This window comes from Cryptotermes secundus, unplaced genomic scaffold (genome assembly GCF_002891405.2).
Source record: "Cryptotermes secundus unplaced genomic scaffold, Csec_1.0 scaffold245, whole genome shotgun sequence".
Taxonomy (NCBI): domain Eukaryota; kingdom Metazoa; phylum Arthropoda; class Insecta; order Blattodea; family Kalotermitidae; genus Cryptotermes; species Cryptotermes secundus.
In genome coordinates this window covers 1,294,984-1,306,804 of record NW_019736398.1, presented here as the reverse complement: position 1 = coordinate 1,306,804, position 11,821 = coordinate 1,294,984, and the positions used below count along the sequence as shown (strand labels likewise).

Here is an 11,821-nt window from a genome sequence, read left to right as displayed (position 1 = left end):
TTACTTACTTACTTACTTACTTACTCATGGAGCTCAGCCCTTCTGGAGGAGCCGCCAATTCTGCAGCTACTCAAGAATTTCCCAGCATTTTATGGAACCCGAAGGTTCATTACCGTGTTCACAAGATCCCTCCACTGGTCCCTATCCTGAGCCAGATCTATCTAAGCCATAACATTCCATCCTCTCTCTCTCTCTCTCTAAGACCCATTTTAAAAATTAAAGATTAATTATCAAAGATAAGCGGCGGCACGCACACAGGGAGCCTGCACAGAATAATACCTGAACGGTGCTGAAAGCAAGAAGTAGCCGCTGCAGCACTGTAGACCTAGAGCAGATATCTCTGTGAATTTTAAATTTTAAATTTAAATTGAAGATTTTAAAAATACCAAAATTCAAAAATCAAATTGACGTATGTAAATTAACGAAGATTTTATACATATCTGACAAATATGAGCAAGGGGATTCTGATAGATCGGGACCTATTAACAACGGAGAAATGAACCATTAAGAAAGCTGATGTTTTAAAATTTTAAACTACTTTCAGTGTAACAGCTACGTGAGAGACATACACCTGATGATGGCCATTTACTGAAGAAAACATGTAGTGTAGAAGAAAAGAAGACAAAAGAACTACAATAAGTTGTTGCACTTAGGACGGAGTTTGTGTCATACATTGTGTAGAGCAGGCATGTCAGACTCAACTTGTACAGAGGACCACTTCAGCCCTATAAATAATAGTCCAGGGCCGCAATTCAAAATAGAAATATACATTAGAGTTTGATACAAGGAAATTTAATTCTATTTATTATTTAGGAATAATTTGAATATAATTACCTAAAGTCACATATATTACCGTTTTAAAAAGCAAGAGAATGCCATTTTTGACAAGCATCAAACAGCTTTTCGATATGGAAAAAAGGAGATTACACAAGAAATTATGTTAGAAATAGCAAAACACTGAATTTCCTGCAGCCTGCTAATTTATGTCTGCGTGAGACTTCTTGTCTTCTGGTCTGTTGGAAAACTGTCTTTACAAAAACTATTTCTACTAAAATTTTAATATCAATTAGCTCTAAAAGTTGAGGGGCCGCACTTTGTGGCCATGGGAGCCGCATGTTTGACACGGCTGGTGTAGAGTGTAACAGGATGCTTAAATATAATATCCTTTTTAATATTGTCCACCCACCTGCGCCTTGGTCTTCAGTGGTCTTTTTCTTCTGGCTTTCCCATCAATATCCTATATGCATTCCTCTTCTCCCCCATTCGTGCCACATGCCCTGCCCATCTCATCCTCTTTGACTTGATCATTCTGCTTATACTTGGAGAAGAGTACAAGTTATGAAGCTCCTCATTATGCAGATCTCTCTTCGGCCCAAATATTAATTCTTTATATTATTACTACTATTATTGTTATTATTATTATTATTATTATTATTATTAGTAGTAGTAGTAGTAGTAGTATCGGTCACCGGATTTGTTCACAGCACGTCAACGCGCGTCATGTGTTGCGAGCAGTTCTCAATTAAATAAACGAATAGCTTTTGCCAACTGAGAGTTCAGAATCACTGCAACAAAAGCCATACCAAGACGAGATCACTCAGCGGAGAGAATGTGTACAGTTCCCAGGGAAGCCGCATGCCACTTGGACGCGAGCGTTAATACAAACAAACATTAAATCATATTCGTGTCCCTCCCACCGCGCGGCGTGTGTGGTGATTGTGTGACATGTTTCAGAAAGAAAGTGGCGGTCTTGTCTTCACTCCAGGGGGTGCCGTAAGTAATTCAAATAATGAAAACACTTTGCCACCCCTCTGTTACAGTGTTATCCCTTCGGAACCCTGCTGATGTGTCATATTTGAAAACTTGGATGAATGTCTATTGTTTGTGCAAGGGAGAATATCCCACTGTTGTATCTTGTAAGTCACCCTGTGGTTTGAAAATGAGTGTTAGGGTTATGTGTGGTATTGTGCTGTACATCCCCCCTTCGGTTCTGTCAGACTGTAGTCTGGTCACATGAGATGTGCGCGGGGTTTTCTTTACATAAAGTACATAAAATTATTGCAAAATAGGGGTCGTGACTGTCCGCCCCTCATGTCTCTTGGAAACGACTCAGATCATTCGATGACATTTGGTGGTGAAAGTCCACACTAAAATTTGTTCTCTTAAGTGAACCCGGTGCGTATCGGTCACTTTTCTTATATTTATCTAAAACATCTCTTGCTACGAAACTTAATACAGAACCCCCTCATTTAACGTCGTGTATACGTCACGGTAGCCGAGCGGTCTTAAGGCGTGCACTGTCTTCGTTCGCTCGAACGCTGTGTTTGAATCCTACTGAGTGCATGGATGTGTAGTGTTTGTGTGTGTTCGTGCATTTTTTCTGTGTTTGTGTACAGGTAGAGAGGCCTAGCGACTTGAGCACCAGCCCAAGGAGTCCCACCGAATGTCTTGAGATCTAGTAAACCGAAGTGAAACGGAGAGTTTCATGGAGGTAGGCCAAGGTCGAAATTGGGGCTGTAGCGCCAAAGGAAAAAGTACGTCCTTGCAATCCGCGACGTTTGGGATAACGTTAAGCGAATCCATTTTCACTATAAGTAGCACGTTCTTAAGCCTTCCTTCACCCTATAATATGCGTTACAATGTAGACAGTGGATGCGATTGTAAATGCTTGTATATTCTTGGCTATATATACGTGCAATTATAATATATGAGACAAACTCCGTCTTAAGTGCAACAATTTAATTGTATTTCTTTCTTCTTGTTCCAACTTTGGGGTATAGGGCTAATTTCTCAGTTCCATGATCATTTTACAGACGGTAGGACTCCTAGGACGAGTGATCAGCTCTTCGCAAGGCCACAGGAAAACATAAGCACAGAATAAACGCATACACACACCAAACTTCCAATCCTTGTGATGGATTTGAACCCACGATCCCGACTTCCGAGTGAGCGAAGACAGTACATGCCTCAGACCGCTCGGCTACCGTTTCCGGCATAAACTGGAATAATGTTTATATAACATTCAGCGTCTTGTATTCACCGATACACGGAAATAAAACGAGCGAGTGGTGGATGGCGCACCGGTCTTGTTAACATTAAACACTTGTTTTGGCGAGTGACCCTCATCTTCGACCATTACCGTAAACTGTGGGTTGTACAGCGACGTAATAACGAGTTAAAATTACTCTGCTTGGAGCCTTGGCATGAGAATAGCATCAGCGTATTAATGAAGCAGCATAATTGCGAAGACGTTAAGTGAGGACGTACTGTACGTGCATGGCAAGTAGAATGTGGATGTCATGCTACTTTCATTTGAATCGTTTTTGATGCGCTGAATATTTAATGAAATAGAATTAAAAGATAAACACCTTCTGTGCACAATTTGATTTGTGAGATTAGCCTTACAACATTAGGCGTGAGTCTGTATTAAAGTCAGATAGAGGAAAGTACCAAGACTCACATTTGGAATAGGCCTATGTGAGTAAAGTAAAGTAAAGTTATCCCATTAACAGGCCGTGAAAACCTATAAGGTTGTGAGACGTCGAGGCTGCTACATGTTCTAGACAATCGGCTCACATATGGCGGTAAGGTTGTCAGCTTTACGCGCCGGCCACCCTTTACACCCCAGGAAGATTCCTGGTACTCATTTCTATTAGAGGCTGAGTCGACCCCAAGGCCATAGTGCGACAGGAAGGGTTAGGTATAGTGAAAAATTCCATCTCATCGAGACTCGAACCCTCGACTTGCCAGCTTGTAGCATAGTTCCTCACCCAAATACGCTCCCGCGTGCCCCCATATGAGTACAGTACTACAGCAGAATATCATCCTTCATGCCACTTCTCATGCCTCAGTATGAACAGAACAAGCCAGATCATTTCATTTGCAGGTAACTATTTTGGCCACTAAGAACATATGCGCATTGTTAAACAGTATGTGCCAAGTTCTGGTTAGCACTGTTCGCCAACGGTTTTCTCACACCCACCGTAAACAGCCCTAACGATTTATCTCTTCAGAGACTGTAGACACATCCCGCATCTTTTGAAGCCAATTTCCCGTTTTGTCGTCATTTGTGACGAGGAAACGTGGGTCATCATCAGGAGTCCGTGCTTTCTGATCGGGAGGTACCTGGTTCGAAACACGGGCAGGAGAGCGGTTACCTTGACTGGGGAATGGGTGGTCGCAATTTCTCTTGATATTCCTCCAGTGCACGGATAGAAGTTCAAAATAGTCTGTAGTAAATTCTTTACCTTCATCGTCCCAGTATATATGAGTGAAAACCGCATGACTTATTGAGTGTAATGTACAGGAAGTGACACATGTAATTTCCTTGAGCTGAGACAGTGATATCTTTTGAAGCTGTAGTAAGGAGGGTTGATGGCCTAGCTCACAGTGGACAGCTTTGCTTCCCCTTGTACGATACGCTTGCAGTTGTTTTACATTCTTTTTCGCCACTTGCAGTCGAGTAGCTGATCCATCGTCTCCAATATTTCGCGAACACTAGCGCGATGTCCCTCGACCGGCACGGACGAGCAGAGCATATCGCTGATCAGTTACCTCTTTCGGAATATGTGGTCTTCTTATCATGCCCGCTGCGAGTTAGAAACAGGCGTGGGATAATGAAACTAATGTGTTATTTCCTGTCTTAAGAATGTGAATTCTGATGAAGTGGATACGTACTGGACCACAGATTCAATTTCATACAGTAGCAAGGATTCATTTTGGCTCTACGTCATATGATGTACATATGTTGTTTCCTGGAATAAAGCGGCCGCAGCGTAAAACTAATCAATCGCCTCTACATATAACTGTGCGGGTCTCTCTCCATGTTTTCCCGTACCCTTCTAAACGTGATACGTACAGAGGCGGCATATACGAGTATGTATGGATTGTGTGCTGTGTGTTGCAGAGTCCGACAGGGGCGCAGGCTTCTGACAGCGACGAGGAGCCGGTGAGCAAAGTGCCAAGACTGAGTTGCGACAGCTACAGCGATCGGCTCACGGATGAAGGATCGTATTTCGAGGTGAGGCCTACCAGCTTTATGTGGCATAATTAGTATGTAATTAAAATATGAATTACATCGAATGTAACAAGAAAGAAACTGATATGAACAGTAGATTACTTACTTACTTACTTACTTACTTATGGAGCTGAGCCCTTCTTGAGGAGAAGCCAAATCTGCAGTTACTCAAAAACTTCCCAGCATTTTATGGAACCCGAAGGTTCATTACCGTGTTCACAAGAGCCCTCCACTGGTCCCTTTCCTGAGCCAGATCAATCAAATCCATGCCATCCCATCCTATCTCTCTAAGATTCATTTTAATATTGTCCACCCAACTACGCCTTGCTCTTCCCAGTGGTCTCTTTCCTTCTGGCTTTCCCACCAACATCCTATACGCATTCCTTTTCTCCCCCATTCGTGCTATGAACCGCAGATGTGTTCAGTAAATGATTGGGTGCGCCTTACATGTTTCGGTTATGCAACCATCTTCGAGGGTGTCCATCAGTATTAAAAGTACTGGACCTTCTTGTAATTTATGGCTCTCGTGTGCAAGCCTCGGTCAACGTATTTTCTGCGGTTCCCACCCTCTAGTTATCGTAATCTGAATTGTGTCGAAAGCCTACTCATATTATTTATTTAGTCTTCCATGCCGTGTCCTTCTGTTGCTGTGATCTCCAATAACAGTATTTCGTGTTGTCTCTACCCGCGTTTCTCGCCTTATCCTCTCTGGCGTCTTTTTTGAGGAAACAGTTCCACCCCTTTTTTTCTCTACTGTCTGCTACCTCCTTTGTCCAGAAGAAGCGCTAGAGACGTCGCCTCGGCTCAGTTTCCTTGAACTGTCGTATCGTTATACCTAGGGCGCGTGTCTATGCCCTTGCGCCAGAACTGAACACAACGACAACGGAGAAATCGCGGAAGCCAGTCGGTCGGTACCTGTGAGAATGGCATCCAATCAGCAGAAGGCAGAATGTGACGAATGGTAAGAACAAAATCTTTTACAAGTATTTGAAGAAAGTTCAGAACATGTTGTGGTTGGATGCCATTCTCAGGGAAACTGTCAACTGGCCTCCGCTCGGTACAATACGTAGCATAAATAAAACTTTCCAAGAGTTTCTTTCGTGTGATGAAAACCACAGTCTTGTAGCTTTATTGATATTTACGATAAAAATTGTTAAAATGTGGTCATTCCTTCTAGTACATTCAGTTCTACTACTTTATACAACATTTTGTCACGGTATGACTTCCTTATATTTTGATTAGTGCCATATAAAGCTGCCCCACCAATCCTGCATGGCACATAGTCACAAGGGAATCGTTACATTAGCTCATTCAGGGCCGAAGGAAGGAATTCTCGGAGATAAGTTAACAGATTTACAAAGGTTTCTGAAGAAAAATAAATTATCTGTCGTCAGAGGGTTCTGCATATGACGTCATTGTGAGGGAAATACAGCAGCTGGAGATCCGTTTATGGTAGGATGACACTTGATTCCGGTTTCCCCATCAGTCACTAAGTTAACATTTGATTGCGGATGGGGGCAGAATGAGTCCCTTTGTACATATTAGGTGATGCATTGCCATATAGGAAAATGCTCCATCCATCATTGTTCAGATATCTGTTACAGTGTTTTCAACAGGAAATACTGAAGTCTCTTAACCCAGCATTTTCTGTAATTGGAATAGTGCACTCGGTGTAGGTACGGGCTACGGGCTGAATTGCCGAAAAATTGTGGTTCAGTACCTGGCAGGGGCAACAGCCACATCATCCAAACCGTCTCTGGGACCTATCCAGTGGGCGCTGCGGGGTAAAGCGGCAGAGCCGTGAAGCTGACCACTTACCTCCATGAACTGCCGAGGTTAAGAATGTTGGAGCTATACCTCCACTTCCCATACTTCTTTTTGCTGTGGCGCTTGATTAATTAAGCGCAGGGAAAACTTCCCTTTTTTACCCTTATATCTGAGAGTCTCATGGAGAAGGAAAATTTAGATTGTGATCTTCTGGGTGCTGACAGCTCGTAATCTGGTAGTCGGTTACCAGGTTTTCGGAGAAACATGTTGTCTCCATCTTCAGAGTAGAAGTGATTCTTTAATGTTATGAAGAAGTGGATACTTGGAGTAGTGTAAACTTTTTGTTTTCCAGAGTCTATAACTTTACCTCGAGGTTTCTGTGGGGTTGGTTGCTATTTATATGAAATTTATGCTTGATAAGGTTGCCTCAGATTAGCTAGTCTTTTGGTTCGTGCATTTCCCCTGATGTTTGTATCGTGATATTTCAATTTTCTCTCAGTCAACAGTATTGTGGACTCTATCTTACCTCTATAGAAGTGAAAATGACCGGGTATATGAGGACTAGCTCCACGCATTTATAACCTTTGCACTAGACGGAGGTGAATGATCAGTTTCACGCCCTGGCCGCTTTACCCCTAGGGAAATTTCTCCCACTATATACTAGGCAGGCTGTATGAACCCAACATCTATAGAAAATGTAATTTTGAGATAGTTTTCTTTTTGGTTTTGGCACCAACATTTAGATGACACATGGCTGCCTTAATCCGCAGGGTATAACAGTGTTGCTCTGAAGATGGGGGCCGTAGTTTCTTATAAAACTTTGGTACGTTTCCGCCACAGTACAGAGCATCACATTCTGGAAGACTATAATCTCAGTATCATATTGTCTCTTTAAGCCCAAGATCCTGATAATTGAAATAAGATGAAAACATCGAGATGTGGAAAGCATGGTACATGAAGGAACCTGTCCTGAAGATAGAGGTAACAGCTTTGTCTGAAATATATGTGCCTATCTACCAGACTCAGTGCAACATCTCCAGAGACACTCATCTTCAAAGCCACCTCCATGGGAACATCACATCTCTCATATCTCATTTCTCTTTCGGCATTGTTGGAATAACCCCAAAAACAGAGCTTCAGAATTTAGTGACTGGAGTTAGATTAAGTGTTTGTAAGATACCAGAATACATCTGTTGAACGTAAGTAAACAGGCCCAGATGTAGCACATAATTTGAAAGTAAATTGAACTGTTTTTAATTTGTATTTGTGTCTCAGTTTTATACTACGTCTACTAACAGATTTCTTACTGAACATCTTTTTCTGATGCAGTTCCTTTGTTGTGTGTGCAGGATGATTTGGAAGATCTGTGTGTGATGGACACAAGTCCACCATCTGCAGAATCATCAGTTCCAACTCCCAGCACTACGGAGGAAGTGGAGGCTGCAGGAGAGTGCTGCTTTGAGGAAGTTGATTCATCTGTTATCATGGTTGGCCCTTCAAATGACTTACAGAAACCTCGCCATCACCAGAAGAAGCATTCCACTGCCGGCACTCCAAGCAGTGAAATGGTACTGCAGAGGAAAGAGACTACTAGAACTGGAGGAGGAACGTCTGATGGTACTGATATCAATGACAACCACTACAGTAGTCACAGGGAAGCAATTATGTGTAGAAGAAAGGCTGCATCTGTCATCCCTGGAACAGATTCATTAGGGGTGCGTCATTCACAGGAAGACATTTCCCGGTTCAATACATCCAATCGCAAAGGTCCAAATTGTGCCACCTTCTATATAAAGCATCATGATATGGACTCGGATCATGATATGAATAGAGGGGATATGGGTGCTGCAGAACAAGGAAGACTTGCAGACACAAAATCTCTTGAGGATTCATCTGATGATGAATGGACCTATAAGCAAGGCAATGCATCTCCTGCCAGAGTGAATGGAACAAGTGATGGATCAGGGTCTTCTTCAGAAACAACAACTTCTGTCAGAAGACATAGCACTAGTAAGAAAAGTTCAGTTGTTATGAGACTGGACTTTGGAATTAGACCAGAGAATGCAGTGAACAGCGATGACATATGTAGTGATATGATTTTGAATGGGAGGCATGAATCCAGCAACCAAGTTGAGGACGAGCAAAAGAAATTGAAGGGTTCTCCAGGAAGACAATATGAAAGGAATAGCTTGGAAGCTATACACAGACTGGTCAGTCAGGCTGAAAAAATGGTCCGGGAAGATGCATCTCCAGAGAAGATGTCTGCCACTACAAAAGCAGCCAGAGAGTTTGAACCACTTGTGTTCAGCGATGTTGGGAACATGTCTGCAACTTCGCGAGCCAAATATGCTCGTATCAAGCAGTGGCTCAAATTACGTCTCCAGGATCAAGCTGATGCAAAGTCTGTGTTACAGGTGAGCTGCATTTGACTCTGTTGTAAGATATCATCGCTACAAACTTCTAGATCTTATTAAACATTCTGATCTGATATAATAATGTTAATGTAGCCATTACTTTATAAAACTTTAAAGAGGGCAATGCCATCAATTCCAGCAAGTACAGCCAGCTTCCCCTGGCTGCATATTTTGAAGATGGCCACTTCAACATCACTGTTACTCTCCAATGTTGAAATTTATGATGCATGGTAATGTGTTTTCATGAATGTTTAAACACAAACAGAGGGTCTGCAAACTGGTATGGGAGGTATCAAATATGATAGATCTGAATGTAGAAAGAAGTGTCCATGAAAGTATGCGACAGGAAATTTTTAGATAAATTTCTGTTGTCTATTTTCTTAAGATTATTAAAATTATATGATGAAGGTAGTATGAATTATACAATAGTAATTATAGTAATCACAGTGGTCATGTGGTATGATGCATGAACTGTCTTTGTTCACTGAAATGCTGGGATCATGGATTCAAATCCCACTCAAGGCATGGATGTTTGTTTGCATTTATTCCATGGTTGTGTTGTCCTTTGTAGGTACTGGCCTTGCGACAGGCTGATCTCCTGTCCAAGGAGTCCTACTGACTGTCTTAGGATTAAGAAACTGAAGTGAAACAAAGTGTTTCATGGACGCCGTAAGCTCCAAATTGGGAGCAGCAGGAGAGAGAGAATTTTCACTTGACCACTTCACTTCAGCCAGTGCAGTCAGGGTACTGGTACTTCCTGAATGCTGTATAAAATAGGGAAAATGATATAAATTTTACCAAAATGTATTAGCTACCATCACTTCTTTACATGAGTCAGTTATCTGAAGTTCATCTAGTATTGACTATAGACCAGGTGCGAGAAATTAATTTTATTTAGGGGACAGTTATTTGAACATGATGTCCTAAATTCTGTTTTCTGCTCCCAGTCATTAAACCAAATCTGATTTAAATTTCTCTCACCCTGTTGTATGTGTAATAAATTGTAATTGGTGAACACATGCACTAGGAACCTCAAACCTCACATTTTTATGGAATATCTTTCCCCTTTCTCTGCTGCTCTTGTCTCACAGTTACTGCAGTTTATAGGCTGTGTGAGAGTGAAAATTGATAGAAGGCTGTATCGGTATTCAGCGGGCAAAGAATACATAAAAACTAAAATTTGGTTTATTGTCTCCAAATCCCAGCCATAAGAACATAACAGTTCTGAAAGAAAAATAGTCCATAACAGAATCGCACTTTATGTTTGCTCGTACTTGCTACTTGAGAGCAGAGGAACAGATTGTTTTCATTTTGGTGTTTGAATTTCATTACAGCCTGCAGACAGCTGTGATGCAAGTGGTGAGTACACAACAGGTGACTCTGAAGAGGAAAAGGAATCGCAGTCCTCGGAGGATCTCAATAGCAGTGTGGCTACTTGTCGGCAACTGGAACTTTTTGTGGGTAGCTTTGGTAGTTCAGCTGAGGCAATACCTGATCCTGACACCACTCCTGTGGCAGAACGAAGCCTGCCACTCTCTCCTGAACACAGTGGTGGGAAGGTAAGAGATGGATACTCTTAAGTGGCTTAGGTTTATGCTGGTCACACATTAACAGAATTTTATTAGTGTACCATTCAATGCAGGTGAATGTAACAGTTGTGTAACCAATCATTCTGTGTTCATTTTCTCAGGTGGTGTTAAGAAATAAACGCCGACAAGTCACTGGAGAGCGTCCATGGAGTGTTTCTGGAATTTCACAACTAGGAAGCACTACACCACAGACAGGAAGTGAGCCCCTTGCCCACTTCTCAATCTCAGAGTCAGCATTGAATCAGATGATAACAACCATGCCACCCACAGGCAAGAGTGGGTCTGCAAATCTGTCGTCGTCAACAATTGATGGGTCTGTATTACTTGCTGCAGAGGGCTGTGGTTCTCGGAATGGCTCCCTCCGCAGGCGTAAAGTTAGACTTCGCAAGAGGACCCTTGTAAGTAACTTGGAGGAAGTCAGAATACCGTAGTTTCTTCAGTTTAATAATGTATTCACCATTTTACAAATAATAACACGAAGAGATACATCTGTGTTGAAATGTTTCATTGACTCCTATATTTCAGCACAGAATGTTGAGGCTTAATAGCATTTTTGGCATTGTTACTGTTATACCTGTATGTTATAAGTTTTTCCTTCTTCAGCATAATCTTTGCTGTGAAATACAATCACATCTTGTCACCCATTGCCTTGAGTAGTATTATGATTCTAATCTCATCTGAGACACTCCCTATCCTGACTGAGGTTTTTCATGGTTTCATGGTTTCTGTCCCTCCAGACATATGCCAAGATAGTACCCTGATAAGGTATCAACTGCTTCCATTCAAGTTCTTTCCAGTTTATCATTCATCACACGTTCTATCATTCAGTGCTATGTAATCTGGAAACTGAGACCATCATAAATTACGCCACTAAACAAAGAAAAAGAAGGCATGAGTTGACATAGGAAGCTATCAGATTAATTCTGTGTGACATTACCAGTCCATTAGTATTATTGCTCATAATTATTCTATCATGAGCCAGGTTCAGGAGAATGAAGTTATTTTGGTGTTTAAATGAGCTGAAGCAAACTGAA

At 41.8% G+C, this 11,821-nt stretch overlaps 1 protein-coding gene across 1 annotated transcript in view; it reads left to right on the top strand.

Moving 5' to 3' along the window:
• The window catches only part of LOC111869823, a 621,461-nt gene that overhangs the window by 508,084 nt on the left and 101,556 nt on the right, over positions 1 to 11,821 (top strand). Inside the window, exons 11-14 of the mRNA XM_033753563.1 lie at positions 4,907 to 5,020; positions 8,134 to 9,198; positions 10,533 to 10,757; positions 10,889 to 11,185. Coding sequence (XP_033609454.1) covers positions 4,907 to 5,020; positions 8,134 to 9,198; positions 10,533 to 10,757; positions 10,889 to 11,185 — 1,701 coding nt within the window. The remainder of the gene's footprint in view (positions 1 to 4,906; positions 5,021 to 8,133; positions 9,199 to 10,532; positions 10,758 to 10,888; positions 11,186 to 11,821) is intronic.